The sequence below is a fragment of the Talpa occidentalis genome, unplaced genomic scaffold, assembly GCF_014898055.3.
Source record: "Talpa occidentalis isolate TD23 unplaced genomic scaffold, MPIMG_talOcc4v2.1 talOcc4.3, whole genome shotgun sequence".
Classification (NCBI taxonomy): domain Eukaryota; kingdom Metazoa; phylum Chordata; class Mammalia; order Eulipotyphla; family Talpidae; genus Talpa; species Talpa occidentalis.
Window position 1 is genome coordinate 5,666,300 of NW_023603184.1, and position 13,532 is coordinate 5,679,831.

The window sequence follows — 13,532 nt, forward strand, 5'->3', positions numbered from 1 at the left end:
GGGGCGGGGGTTGTGGAAGGTTGTGGATGGGGTGGGGGTTGGGGGAGGTCGTGAGGGGAAGAGCAGGGGAAATTCCCTGTACTTGCCATTCAGTTTTACTGTGAACTTAAAATTGCTCTAAAAAAAATGAAATCTACTAAAAAAAAAAAATCAAGGAATTAATCTTATGTTCACTAAAGTGTCCTCTTTTCTGACCTTGCACCTCAGTAATTTTGGTAGATGTGGAAAATGGAAAACAGTATAGTAAAAGACTGAGCTGCACCTTCAATACTGAGAAATATGCTAACAGAAGAGAAAAATAATAAATGACTTTTACTGCAGACATTCCATCTTTCCAAAAACTTGGAGAGAGAGAGAGAGAGAGAGAGAGAGAGAGTGTGTCTAGAGACTTTAAATACTCAGAGATTTTTGGATTGGATTTAGTGATTTTCATTGTCTGTGAAAGTTTTCTTCACACTTACTTAGATTTAATAAAGTACTTAAAATTTTAACGAAATTGTTTTTATTCATTAAGAGATCATTCATACTGTTTTAAATTGCTGGATCTCTATCTCTGATAAAATTTCTAGCACTGACAGTTTAAAATAAAAACAGCAAAATTGTTTGGAAATTCTTAGAGATGAGTTTAGGTGCCTTCTGTTTTTTGATGCAGAAAACTCAAGTCTATATACAAGAGTACTGCAAACCATCCTTGTCACATGTCTGGGAAAACCCATTCCCTTGAAGCTAACCCCCCTCATCTTGGCTGCTTATGTAGGTGATGGGTTGCTTCCTCTATGTTGTTCTATGTGGGGTCTTGTCAGAGAGTAAATTTTTAATACTGTTTGTTTTTCTCTTTAAGTGATTGTAACAAATCCTCTGCAGCAAAGTATTTAATACTTTGTGAAATTAAATACTCATTCACAGCTTTGGAATCTTTTTATTTATATATTTACGCTGTTTTGGTTGACACTAGCAATTACATGTTTAAGCATCAAGAGTGTGTTATTTATTTCGTACGTTTGTTAAAATACGTCCCAGTTCAAAATGTCAGTATTTAGTGATTTTTTTTTTATAAGGCTTGTAATTTAAGTGTGAGGGAAAAATTACATTTCATCATAGACATTTTTTTTACCTATTACGTATCCTGCCTAACATAGCATATTGTTCTAATATTATTGTCTCTTTCTCTCTTTTAAGGAAAAAAAAAAAACTGCAAAATTGAGGATTGTTAAAAGGTATCCTCACCTTTGGAAATGATTACTCCCTGTCATAATAAATGTATTCTACTTCAAATTTGATTAAATAATCTATTGTATTTACCTCTTCCAGTACCAGATTTCTATTTTGTGTTTATATGAAAAGAGGACTTCCTACATCTCTCACATTGTGCCCAGGGCTTGGAGTAGGCCAGAAAATCTGTTTTATCTAAGCAGTGTTCCATGGAGTGATAGAAGTCTTGGTTTTGTTTCTCCCTTCCCCTCTCCCTATTTTAGGAACATTACTATGCTTATTGTATTTTCATATCCTACTTGTCAGGGACAGCTACTGCACAGGCATCTCCAATCATAATTCTTTTGTGAGGAAAACCACAGCAGCTTCAGAACAGAGCAGTGAGAGAATTTCTATAGTGCATGGGGCAACTCTGACATTAACAAGGCAATGTAGCTTTTTAAGTTGCCAGTCATAGCATGAGGAATGACAAGCTGGTGGTGTGTGCAGGTCTGTTATAGATAGTTACAGGAAGGGCATGGATTTTGCTGAACTGGAGCTTAATTTATGAATTAATAGCCTCCATGTCATTGCTCATTGTGATACAAACAGCAGTTCCAGCACTTTTTTATATTAGCAAACAGCTAAATTGTGCAGATTATAAATGGTTCTTACATTTCTGTTTTTTTCTCTGCTGTCCTCACTTATCTAGGGTCTTTGCTGGATTAGGTTACATTTAAATTAGATATGTTTTATGTTTTCATGTTATGACCCTGAACCTTTTTTTGGGTATCAGAAATCTAGGCTGTACCGAGGTTTCTACATAGGGAAATAGTTCTTAATGTGTCTGACTTCTGAGATAAAAAGGAAAGTGTTCTCTTTCTCAATCCTATACTTTTGAGGGTGACGCTTATTAAAAAAAAATCAATTTGAACTCATATAAAAATGTTTGACTAGATGTTAAAAATCAAGTGATGAGAATATAGTTGACATTGGAAATACATCACATTTAAATAGCTGTTGGTCTAAGCTAAAAATTCACACTAGACAAATTTTATTATTCACTAGTTATCATTCTCTGTGTTTGTATTGCCCTCGACAGTTTCCTCAGTTATTCATTTGATCCTCAGTATTTTCCTGATGCAAATAGGTAGTGTAGTTTAGTGCTTCAAAATATAGAGAACTCAAATGTAAGCCAACTGATTTCTGATTTTTTACTTCCTTGGTCTTTTATTACAGAGAAATGCAGCTACCATTTCTAGCATGCAATACTCTTCTTTTCTTCTGTGCATCTGTACTGTGTTGCCCTAGCATCTGGGTATGTTATGTATTGGACAACCACAGTTCTGCATGGGCCATGTCTCTCTTAAGGACAGCAGCTGCACTTTTCCTTGTTTGATGCAAATTAAAGGCATTGCACAGGTTTTTGGAAGGGTCTCTAGCATTAAGCAAAGTTTGACTATAGTAGTGTTAGCAGTCTTTTATAGTCATGCCTAAGGAGTTGGGGAGAGGTAGAGTTGAGTTTACCTATCAGAGCGTGAATGAACTAAATAAGAAAAATGTAAACTGCATTTCAATCAGGCTATCAAATAAAGGGTCTAATCCCCTATGGAGATGGAATATAAATCCCATTGATAGGAATAAAAGGTCTAATCTCCTGTGGAGATGGGATGTAAAACCCATTGATGTAAATATCAGAGAGAGAGTGTGTGTGTGTGAAGAATAAGTCCAAAGAAAATTTTTTAATTAAAAAAGTAAGCCGAAATCTAACCAGCACCATGACATATGCATTCCTCACCATCTGTTACACATCCATGTAGAGAATTTTGAACTTCATTTTTAAAAAGGCTGATAATTCCAACTGTTGCTATTCCTTAATTCATTTATTTTGTACTATACAAATTCCATGACACCTTGTGGAACGACAAAATAATCCATATCAAATAATTCCCAACTCTCTAAGACCAAACTAATCCTCCCTAGTGGACAACATGTACTCTCACCATATAAAATATGGCTGGAGATACTGCTTCTGTCAAACAAGTGTTATTTTCAATGGGCATGTCTCTGTCTCTTTTAAAAGTTTAAAAAGGTTGGAAGCTATTTGGAACCCCAAAACCAAGCATTGCAGAGTTTAGAGAAAACCTTCTTACCTTTGGCTTGCAAAATGAATAAAGATGCAGTTATTTTTAAGCAATGTGTGTTTTTATGGCTGCTGCCACCAGTATTCCCTCCTTCCTCCTCTGTCAGGATTCTGTCCTGTGTATCTCCCTGGAACATTTCTGTAGTAACAGTGTATACTCGCTCACTGAATTTCACTTACTGCATTAAGAAGCAGCTTACGTTGAGTTTATTGCTTCATCTCCCTGTGCTTTGCTCATAAAATGGTGGAATCACCACTTAATTTTTCTATGTCCTTTAAACAACATACACCTTTTATTCTGGATTGTAATCTTGTCACTAGTACCATGCCAGTAACACATACACTGTTCTTTAGAGGGTAATTACGTGGCAGCATTCTGAAGACTGTCATACTTCTTCCCTGCACCTTCAGTGTTGATGAATATTGGTGTTGTTTATAAATGTAGTGGTTGAATTCCAGCCAGACAGTGGAAAGTTTATTTTCTTCTCTGTGAGCAAATACTGATCTCATCAACAAATACAAATTTGCCATGTTAATTTTTCTAAACATAAAAATTAAGTATTCTGGGTTTCCCTGGTGACGCAGGGGTTAAAGACAGCACTATCAAGCTATCACCGGCCACTGCAGCATGAGTTCGATTCCCCGCTGGCCAGGGAGCTGACCCACATGGCACAGCAGATCTCTCCTGTCTCGCCCACTGCTTCCCTCAGCAGTGTATTTCAGTAGATCTGCCTGTTCTGCTCCCCACTCTCTCTAGTGGGTCCTCTCACCCCCCCCCCGCACCTCTGGCTTACACCCCAGTTTTTATATGCATAAATAAATAAATCTTTTTTAAAATATATGTTATAAAAAAATTAAGTATCCCTGGTTTCATGTTGAACAATTGGTTTCTAAAGACCTAGGAAGATTTTCACTGCATTTTAGGTATGAAGATTATCGGTTAAGAATTATTCTTGACTCTGGATTTGTAAAACTTGACACATCTCTTTCAGCCAATGGTATCAAGGGTGAAGGTTATATTTTCTGATTGTATGGTTGATTCATGGGGCTAGGAAGAAGGTGATTTTTTAAGCAATAATATGGTAAGTTCTCAGGGTGGGTGTGTTTGCTATAAAGCAGAAAATGTTGAATAGAGCAAAAAGAAGTTGAGTGTTTGCAAAAGCAGAGATTTGAAGCACCAGTGTTCACTTGCGGAGATAAGGGCCTCGTGCCTGGAGTTCCTTTGAGAGAATCTTCCTAAAATTTGTGTGAGAATTGGACTGAAAGAAAACTGGAGGCTGGATTAGAGGAGCGGGGCTGCTTTTCCATTTCCCTTCTGGTTTGACCCAGGTACGGAACTTGGAACAATTGACTTCGCAAGAAATGAACCGAATTTTATGTTGAACTAACCCATAAACTTCTATCTTTTTCTTTGGGATCTGCCTTGCTGTCGTGTGAATGCATCGACAGTGTTGCTGGATATCACAGTATTGATCGCCATGACGACCTGGCTCAGTAACTGCAGCTCACAGAGTCAGAGGCTCTGTAAACTCTCTGCCTTGAATGAGCCTGATGAAACCTAGGGATCCACACGTCAAGGGAATCTGACATAGAATTACATGCTGGGTTTATGGAGCAGTTCTTGACAAATGGATTGAAGGGAGCAGTACTAGCCATTCTGGACGCCTGACACACACAGGCTCTGTCATTATATAACTTATTAACTTCTTTCTCCCTCTGTTCTCTTTTCATTTTCCCCAACTTTTCCGTTTTCATTTCCTTCGTTTGTTTGGGTTTTTGTTTGTCTATTTTTACCTCTTCTAACTCTCATTAACTTACGAATTATGTGAATGGTGAATGATTCAGTTTGAGGCTTAGCCTGTTCTCAAAGCTTCAGGATATTGTTCCAAAAAAATTAGCTACATTTAAAGATCTCTTTTATAAGTGAATATAGTGAAAATGTAAAATTGTTTGTGTCAGTATAACCTTCATTTAATGGCCAGAAGAATCACAATTACTTTGTTTAAAATACAGTAGTAGAAGTATAGGCTCACTGCCTGTGGAGATAAGAGGATACTTAGGAAGTTTGTTTCATACCACAGCTAAGATTTATGAAACATTATGGCTGCATTCTCTTGCTCCCCCCGGAACTCATACTGACCCAGGTCAGGGTCCTGCTGGAGTTAATGTGTGTGTTGTTTTTGCCAGAGCTGCAAGACTGAACTAGAATGAGACTGGACTGTGGGATTTAGAAAAGCCAACTAGGGCCTCCCTGGTGGCGCAGCGGTTGAGCGCTGAGTTGCGAAGCTGCCGGGAGCCTCTGCAGCGCTGGTTCAATCCCCGGCTGCTGCCCGGCCACCAGAGGAGGGTCCTGCATGGCGTGCAGACCTCTCCTGCCGCCCGCTGCTCCCCTCAGCAGTGGACTTTGGTCCCTCTGCCTGCTCTGCTCCCCGCTCTGGCTCTGGTGAATTCTCTCACCCTCCCGCGCTTCTGACTGTACCCAGTGCTTGTATAAATAAATAAATAAATCTGGAAAAAAAAAAAGAAAGAAAAGCCTACTATTGCACTAGGCTGCTCTTTTTTATTAGCCAGTCCTTAAAGGAATGTGTAAGATCTCTGTGCACCTAAGGAATGCTTTCACTGCAGAGCTCACCAAAAACTTTTATGTTGTTGGTTTTCACAGTGCAGTGATAGATACTTCAGTGACTGAAGGCATCAGTGTTTCTTCTCCTAGGCCTGGGTTTTTAAAAACAATTCAGGGACATGTATGACTCTAGCTCGGTATCCCTTTATTCTGCAAGGAGTGCTGGGGCAATGCATTTCTGAATTTCTGAGCTGCACTCTGTAAAATATACCAGTGCCTTCTTTCAAATAACACTTCACCCAGTCATATGGTCTGACCCGTGTCCAGTCTGCACAGCTCTTTTTCCTTTTCTCCCCGTCTCAAGGACAGAAGTGTGTGCTCTCTGCCCCCCCACCCCCACCCCCACCCCCACCCCCCAGGTTCCTTGGGCTTTGTTAGGCCCTGGGAAAGGAACAGTTGTGAAGGCATTGTGACTCACTGACTCCCACTTTGCTGATTCTGGTTCTGATTGGTCCGTCACCTTGCTCTAAGCCATATGGCTCCAGAGTACTCCAGCCTGCATCCTTTTCTCTGTCTTCCCCTACTGTTCCCTTCTGTTGTGCACACACTGGGAGTGGGTTCCGGGCTTTGTCTCTTGCTTCTGGTTTACCTCAGTGAGGCTGTATGTAGGAGAGCAATTTCCTAAGGATGGCTGTAGAGGAGAAAAACACCCTTTCCTTTTGTGCCTGGTGTAATAATTATTTAGTTTCCTGTGCTGTTTTTGTTCAAAGTTTATTTTTTGGCAGGTGTCACATTTGTGTTGTATTATTTCCTCCTGGTTCCTCTTCCTCCCCCTCCCCCCTCCTATTTAAGCTGTTGGGTGTTTTGTTTTTTTTTTGCTAAAGGTTTTTGGAGTCCCTTTCTCTGAGTGCTAATGCTCCACTTTAGCTAGCTTGTTAAAATGTTTGATTAATGTTGATTAACATGTTGGGGAAGGAGACTGAAATCAGCTATTGATAATTATTTAATTACTAAATATCTATATGTTCAGGCAGTCACCAAGTTACACGAGATACTCAAAATTACCCAAAACATCGCTACTGTTACTTCCTCTTTTCCTAAACTATATCGGTTCAATTACTCTGCCTTTTAAACTTGAGAGAGAGAGTTTTGAAGACTTGAAAGTTAATTTTATAAGCATTTGATATTTTTATTAATTTGCATTTTTATCCTGCAGATGGTTTCTGCAAAGTCTTTGGACTCTGCATCCTTTTTTTCCTTTAATATTTACTCAAAAGCAGTGCAACCAGAGTACAAAGTATAGAAGATTTTTTACCCCAAATTGATCTTTACATGATATTGTCTTAAAAAATCAATAATAAAAATATAAAAAATTCTCTCAAGAATGTATTTTGTATTGACTTAAAATTTTAAGAGTTCCATTTTATAAATATTTTAATGTTCAAATATATTAATCAAGTAACCTGCAGGTTTGGATTCTTCAGTGAATATGTGCAGTGAAATTGGTGAGACTCAGAAGCAGGAATTTAAAAATCAGCCTGACCCTATGGTTTTTATTAACCCTTTACTTAGAGATCTTTGTTTACTTTTTTCCACCCCATAATGTATATTAGAAAATAACAATCTATTTTTATCAGAAGAAATGGCCCTTAGCAGGCGAGCTCACTGTATAATATATATATATATACAGGTAACTAAATAATTATTACACCAGGCACAAAAGGAAAGGGTGTTTTTCTCCTCTACAGCCATCCTTAGGAAATTGCTCTCCTACATACGGCCTCACTGAGGTAAACCAGAAGCAAGAGACAAAGTGTATGAGGAGTGCTGCTCGTCCTTTTTGCCTGCCATTAGGGAGGAAACTCAGAGCCCTGGTCTGACCCACATGATTATTGTGCTTCTGGTCTCGGGTCCCATCACTTCATACATTTATAGAAAGAACATGGGCATTTACCTAGTGCTAGGTGCAGATTATAGTTGTGAACAAAATGAAGTCCTTGCCCTCATGGAGTTTACATTGTGAGGAAGTATATTATAGTAATGACAGAATCCAAATTATACATTTTTCTTGGATTTGAACAAGGTCTAGAAAATTCAAGAAACCCTAACTTTAAATTTTCTCCCCATGTAGCCTCCATCCCTACTCTCCCTAAATAAATGTATGCATTTCCATACATCCTACCCTGGCGAAAGCATCCTGCTCATGAGTTATACATTTCAGTAATTTAGAATGTCTCTTGTTAATATTGCATATTGCTGAGACCAAAGTTTCTTTGTTTAAAGATCTGTTTAATGTTTGGAACTCAGCTAGATACATGATATTGATTTGATTAACAAAAATTAGTATGGCTGTTATCTGTGTTATCAGATACAAAAGAAAAATGACCACCAGTGTGGCAGTCACAATTGGGCATGTTACATCTAGCAGCTTTTTTGGTACTTTTAAGACTCCTAAGGATATTGTTCATAACCTCATTTTACAGAACAGGAAATTAAGGCACAAACAGTTTAAGAAAGTTGACTAACATCAGATAGCTGTTAAGTAGTAAAAATGAAATTTTAATTAAGGCACCATTTTTCCAGAGTTGTGTCTTCACAGCTATACTCTACTGCCCTTCCAGCCTAGCACACTAGTCAAGAAATCTGAGCTCTGCTATGTGATCTCTGTTAGCTTCCCTCCTGTCTGTATGCCTCAGTTTCCTTTATATATAAAACATTTCTTGTGCCATCTGTTTGTCCTCCTATGTTGAATCTGTGAATTTTAGATGCCACATGTTTTAGATTATAAGCTTGATACAGAAAGGAGATCAGAGGCATATAATTGCTGCAAATTTCTATACAGCTGATAGAACAATATTCTGATGGAGTTTCATTCTTTTTGTCTTCATTTCTAGAAAAGAGTAGTCGAACAGCTACGGAAAAACCTGATAGTAAAGCAAGAGCAACCAGACAAGTTCCAAATACAGCCATTGCCACAATCTGAAAACAAACTACAAACAGCACAGCAGCAACCACTACAGCAGCTACAGCAACAACAGCAGTACCACCACCACCACACCCAGTCGGCTGCACCTTCTCCCAACCTGACCGCTTCACAGGTAAAAGTGTGCATGGAGCGCTGCAGGCTTCGTGTTGTAGATTGAATTGTTATTGGTCATGTAGAACCGGGTCTTCTTTCAGATTATACTGAACTCAACTACCACTAAACAAACGTTATTTTGGTTACTCTATTATTATATATAATTGGAGTAGTATCACTTGAAGTTCATTGACAGAAGAAAATGACATTTACTAAAATAAAAAAGTAAAAAGCTCAGTGATTTCCCACCTGTTCCAAAAAAGTAGGCAGTGAAAAAGAAAAATTGCTTCTCTGCATTAGACCAGAATTAAAGTCTTATTTTTAATTTCTAGTAGTATGTATTTACACTTGTTCTAAAAGTGTTGGTTTAGCCCTCATCTAGAATTGTTTTTCTGGAATTCTTAGGTATTAGGGGTGGAGATATTCCAGGACCGAGTGCCCTTGGGACCAGGTGGAAGTCGGCACTTAGAAAGGCAATATATATATTTGCATTATTCATAAAAACAAAATATTCATTTCTAAGTCTGTGTGCATGAGAATGTGAATCTACCTAACATATTGAAAGAAACCCAAAATGAAAACTACATGTCAAAATTAGAACCAAGGAAGCTTCATAGCATTCTAACTTGGTGTAGCTGTGCAAATGCTTCTATTGAGAGGGGCATTTAAATTAGCATAAAATGTAAGGATGGTGAGAATCAGGATACACAAGAAAGACTTACTTGGGAGTGACACGCAGTTAAAAAAAGTATTCAAACTTGATGATGTCCATGCGTTTATATGGGCATATCTTTTAAAATGGGACAGCTTAGCAATGATTTTTGATACTTTAAGGTGACGCCTTTAAGTCTCTTGGAAAGCTATGGATCCTCTTAGAAAAACGCACATTCGTACTTAATATGCCCATTTTTGCACATAATTTTAAGGACTTAGGGATTTTTTGAAACCTAAGCTTGGATACTTCTCATCTACCAATGCCAAGTTTTCACCATATGTTTTACATATAGAGAAAGATTATATAGTTTACTTGGCCAGTCACTGTTTATGGACACTGGGCTGGTTCAGATATAACATTTAGCAAGTGAATTCATTATTTATAAAAATACTACAAATAGTTGGTATTTAATGAAGTTACTGTATACCAATATCTTCCTGAATGCTTTACATAATCCCCACCCCAACCCTCTGAGGAAGATATATACCATCATCATCTCAATTTTTTAGAAAAGAAAACTAAGGCCCAGAGAGATCAAGTTAATTAAGTAAAATCAGATAGGTAAGTATATGGTAGAGCCATGATTTGAATATGGTAGAGCCAAGATTTGAACCCAGAAGTTCTGACTGAAACATCTGTTCACTTTTCTTCTGTACTGCCAAAAATGAAAAAAGAAAAGAAAAGAAAAGAAAAGAAATACCAATATTGTATAAAATGTCAAAGAAGGGGCCTCCTGGTGGCGCAGGGGGTTAAGATGCAACCTATGAGGCTATCCACAGCCACTGCAGCATGAATTCCATCCCCGGCCAGGGAGCTACCCACATGGTGCAGCAGACCTCTCCTGACTCACCTGCTGCTCCCCTCAGCAGTGTATTTCAGTCAGTCTGCCTATTCTGTTCCCCACTCTGTCTCTGGTGAATCCTCTCACCCTCCCCACACCTCTGGCCTGTACCCCAGTTCTTGAATGCATAAATAAATAAATCTTAGGGAAAAAAAAGTAGGAAAATCCTGTTGTGAATCTTCTGGCTACAGCAGTCTGTATGGTTTTTACCCTGATCTCCACCACAAGTATATTTTGGAAATTAGACATTCAAGCCAACTTTTAGAATCCCTTTCCAAGACTTGTATTTCTTCTGAAAAACTGCTGATTTATCAGATTACCTTTTTTGGAGTCTTAAGCAGAGTTCTCTTTCCAAAGTACAGTTTGATCAGAGAATTTTACAGGGAAGGCATGTGGTAGTATCCATTGTTTCCCAGTAACAGTTTTCTCTCTTAATCCATGAAAACTTTCTGTCCAGATCACACAATGCAAATTTCTATACAGCTGATAGAACATTATTCTGATAGACTTTCATTCTTTTTGTCTTATATAATACTTGCATATACTTAGAATGACAATCCCTTCTCTGGGTATGTGATGTTATGGAGCTGGGACCACGTGCCTGGGGCTTTCCCCACAGCAGTGTTGTGTGGCATCTCTCATCACTCCCTGACATATTTAATTGGTTTAGCTAAGCTTGTTTGGTACTTTATGTTCTGTTTAATGCAGATTCCAGTGTTAAAAGCTAAAAAGATTCTCTAGGTTGGTTTTTGTTTTTATAGTAAACTATCAGTAAGTATTTATGGGGTGTACTCTTTGTATACTGCATTCTGGTATACAAACAAGTATACCAGAATCTAGTGTATTATGACAATTATTGTCACTCATCTATAAATATTTGAGTCTCTGCTGTGTATAAGTGCTGTGCTTAGTCAGTGTAGAGGATAGATTCACAAAGAATTTTATGAATTAAGGAAAAATTTCTCTCTTCAAGAATTTCTAAAATGTAGAGGAGCAGAAGATGTAAACATCTAACAGAGAAGAGTAAAATTAGTGTCAGTAAAGAGCTGTGCAAATACTAAAGAACAGAGGAATTTTGACCAGAGGGATCAGAGCATGCATCATAAAGGAGCTAGTCTTTGAGCAGGGTCTTGACAGAAAAGTCAGATTTCAGTAATGGAGCAGAGTGGGGAGAGATCTTCCCCACAGGTATAGAGAGCTGTAATAACAAAAGTATGGAGTCAAAAAAGTAAACCTGCCCTGGGAATAACAAGTAGGCTGATGTGGCTGGAGTGTAGGTTCGAGAAAAAGTGATAGAAAAGTAGAAGGTAGGAAGCAACTAGCTTGTGGAAGCTCTCCAATGCATGACAAAACTTTGGGGGTTTTGACTGTCATAGAGGAGTCATTAAAGGTTCATTAGGTCAAGGACCATTGGAGAGTGTGTCTGGCATATATTAAATATCTAAATTCAGAAGAAATAACTATTGCAATCAGAGTAGGCAGGGAGGAGATGTTAGGAGAATTTTTAATTGTAAATTGGGTAATTAGCATGTATCAAACATGTGAAGAAACAGGGGAGCAGTTCCCTTAGTTAACTTAAATTCACGATTGTATGTATGTTTTGAACATTTTCTAATCTACAGGAAAAAAAAAAATGAAAAACTAGAACAGGTGACTGCAGGTATACCCTTCAATTTCTATCTACCACCCTGTATTTTTTAAAATGTAATTCAAGGGCCTCCACGGTGGCGCAGCGGTTGAGCGCTGGGTTGCGAAGCTGCCCGCGGCCTCTGCGACGCCGGTTCGATCCCCGGCTGCTCCCCGGCCACCGGAGGAGGGTCCCACATGGCGCGCAGACCTCTCCTGCCGCCCGCTGCTCCCCTCAGCAGTGTACTTCGGTCCTTCTGCCTGCTCTGCTCCCCGCTCTGGCTCTGGTGAATTCTCTCACCCTCCCGCGCTTCTGACTGTACCCAGTGCATGTATAACCAACCAACCAAACAAAGAAACAAATAAATAAAACATGCCTCTATAAAAAATAAAATAAATAAATAAATAAAATTAAAAAAATAAAATGTAATTCAAATATAAAGAAGCATGCAGTTAAGAAAACCAGACAGAAAATTAACTCTTATAGACATAAAAGGGGGGATTCTATTTGTGGTTTGATTGTATATCGGTGACCTACCATTCAAAGTTAAACAAGAAAATACTCTAAAGTAGGTGTGGTGGTTAATTAGAGCCCATGGTAATTCCTCTAACTACTAATTTGCATATTGGTATCTATCTGTTTTCAATCAATACCTCGTGCTTTGCAGGTAAACAATAATTCAGTGAAAAGCTAAATTGAAAGGATTTTGCTATTAGAGTTTCTTGCTGTATATTTTTGCATTAACTTAATAGTTTTGTCAAAATTAACGAACCCCTTCATGAAACTGTGGAGAGACTGCTATCCTCTTTTGAAGGTGATCATACTCAGTAACATCAACTAAGCAAGAACTTATCATAGCTTCCATACCCATAATTTTCTTTGTTGTTTGACACCTTTCCTCTATGTTTTCTCTTCCTCTTTAGAACAATTAAGAGATTTTTAGTAGGTTTAGATCTCAAAATTCTAGATTCTCTTTGTCATCTAAATTCTAACATCCAAGTGTTTGGTTTATACTCCCTACATCTTAGAATAGTTCACTAGTTCTCATAGACTAGAATAAGCACCAGGAGTAAAGACCTAAGCAATAACTATGTCAATAACCTGGAGTCAATAAATAGTAAATATATTCCCCAAAAAGTTTCCATTGATGCATACAGTACTCTGTGTTGTGCTTTTATAGACAAAGAGTTATTATATAGGATGCTACATGTGGTAAAATTAGCCACAACTCAATATAAAGTAGAATAAAAATGTTAACCTAAGATGTGAACAAACTTGTTAGGTTTCAGTGTTTTTTAAGTGTTGGAGTTAATGGTAAGTGTATGATCCAGGTGAGTTTGAGGTTTTATTCACTTAAAAAATAATCACTTTAG

General features: G+C 38.0%; 1 protein-coding gene across 16 annotated transcripts in view; it reads left to right on the plus strand.

The window, feature by feature from the left end:
- PHF21A (PHD finger protein 21A) overlaps positions 1–13,532 on the plus strand; it is a 172,645-nt gene that overhangs the window by 127,243 nt on the left and 31,870 nt on the right. For all 16 annotated transcript variants that reach the window (XM_054699233.1, XM_054699245.1, XM_054699244.1 and 13 more), the window contains one exon: positions 8,792–8,995. In XM_054699233.1, the coding sequence (XP_054555208.1) occupies positions 8,792–8,995 (204 nt within the window). The remainder of the gene's footprint in view (positions 1–8,791; positions 8,996–13,532) is intronic.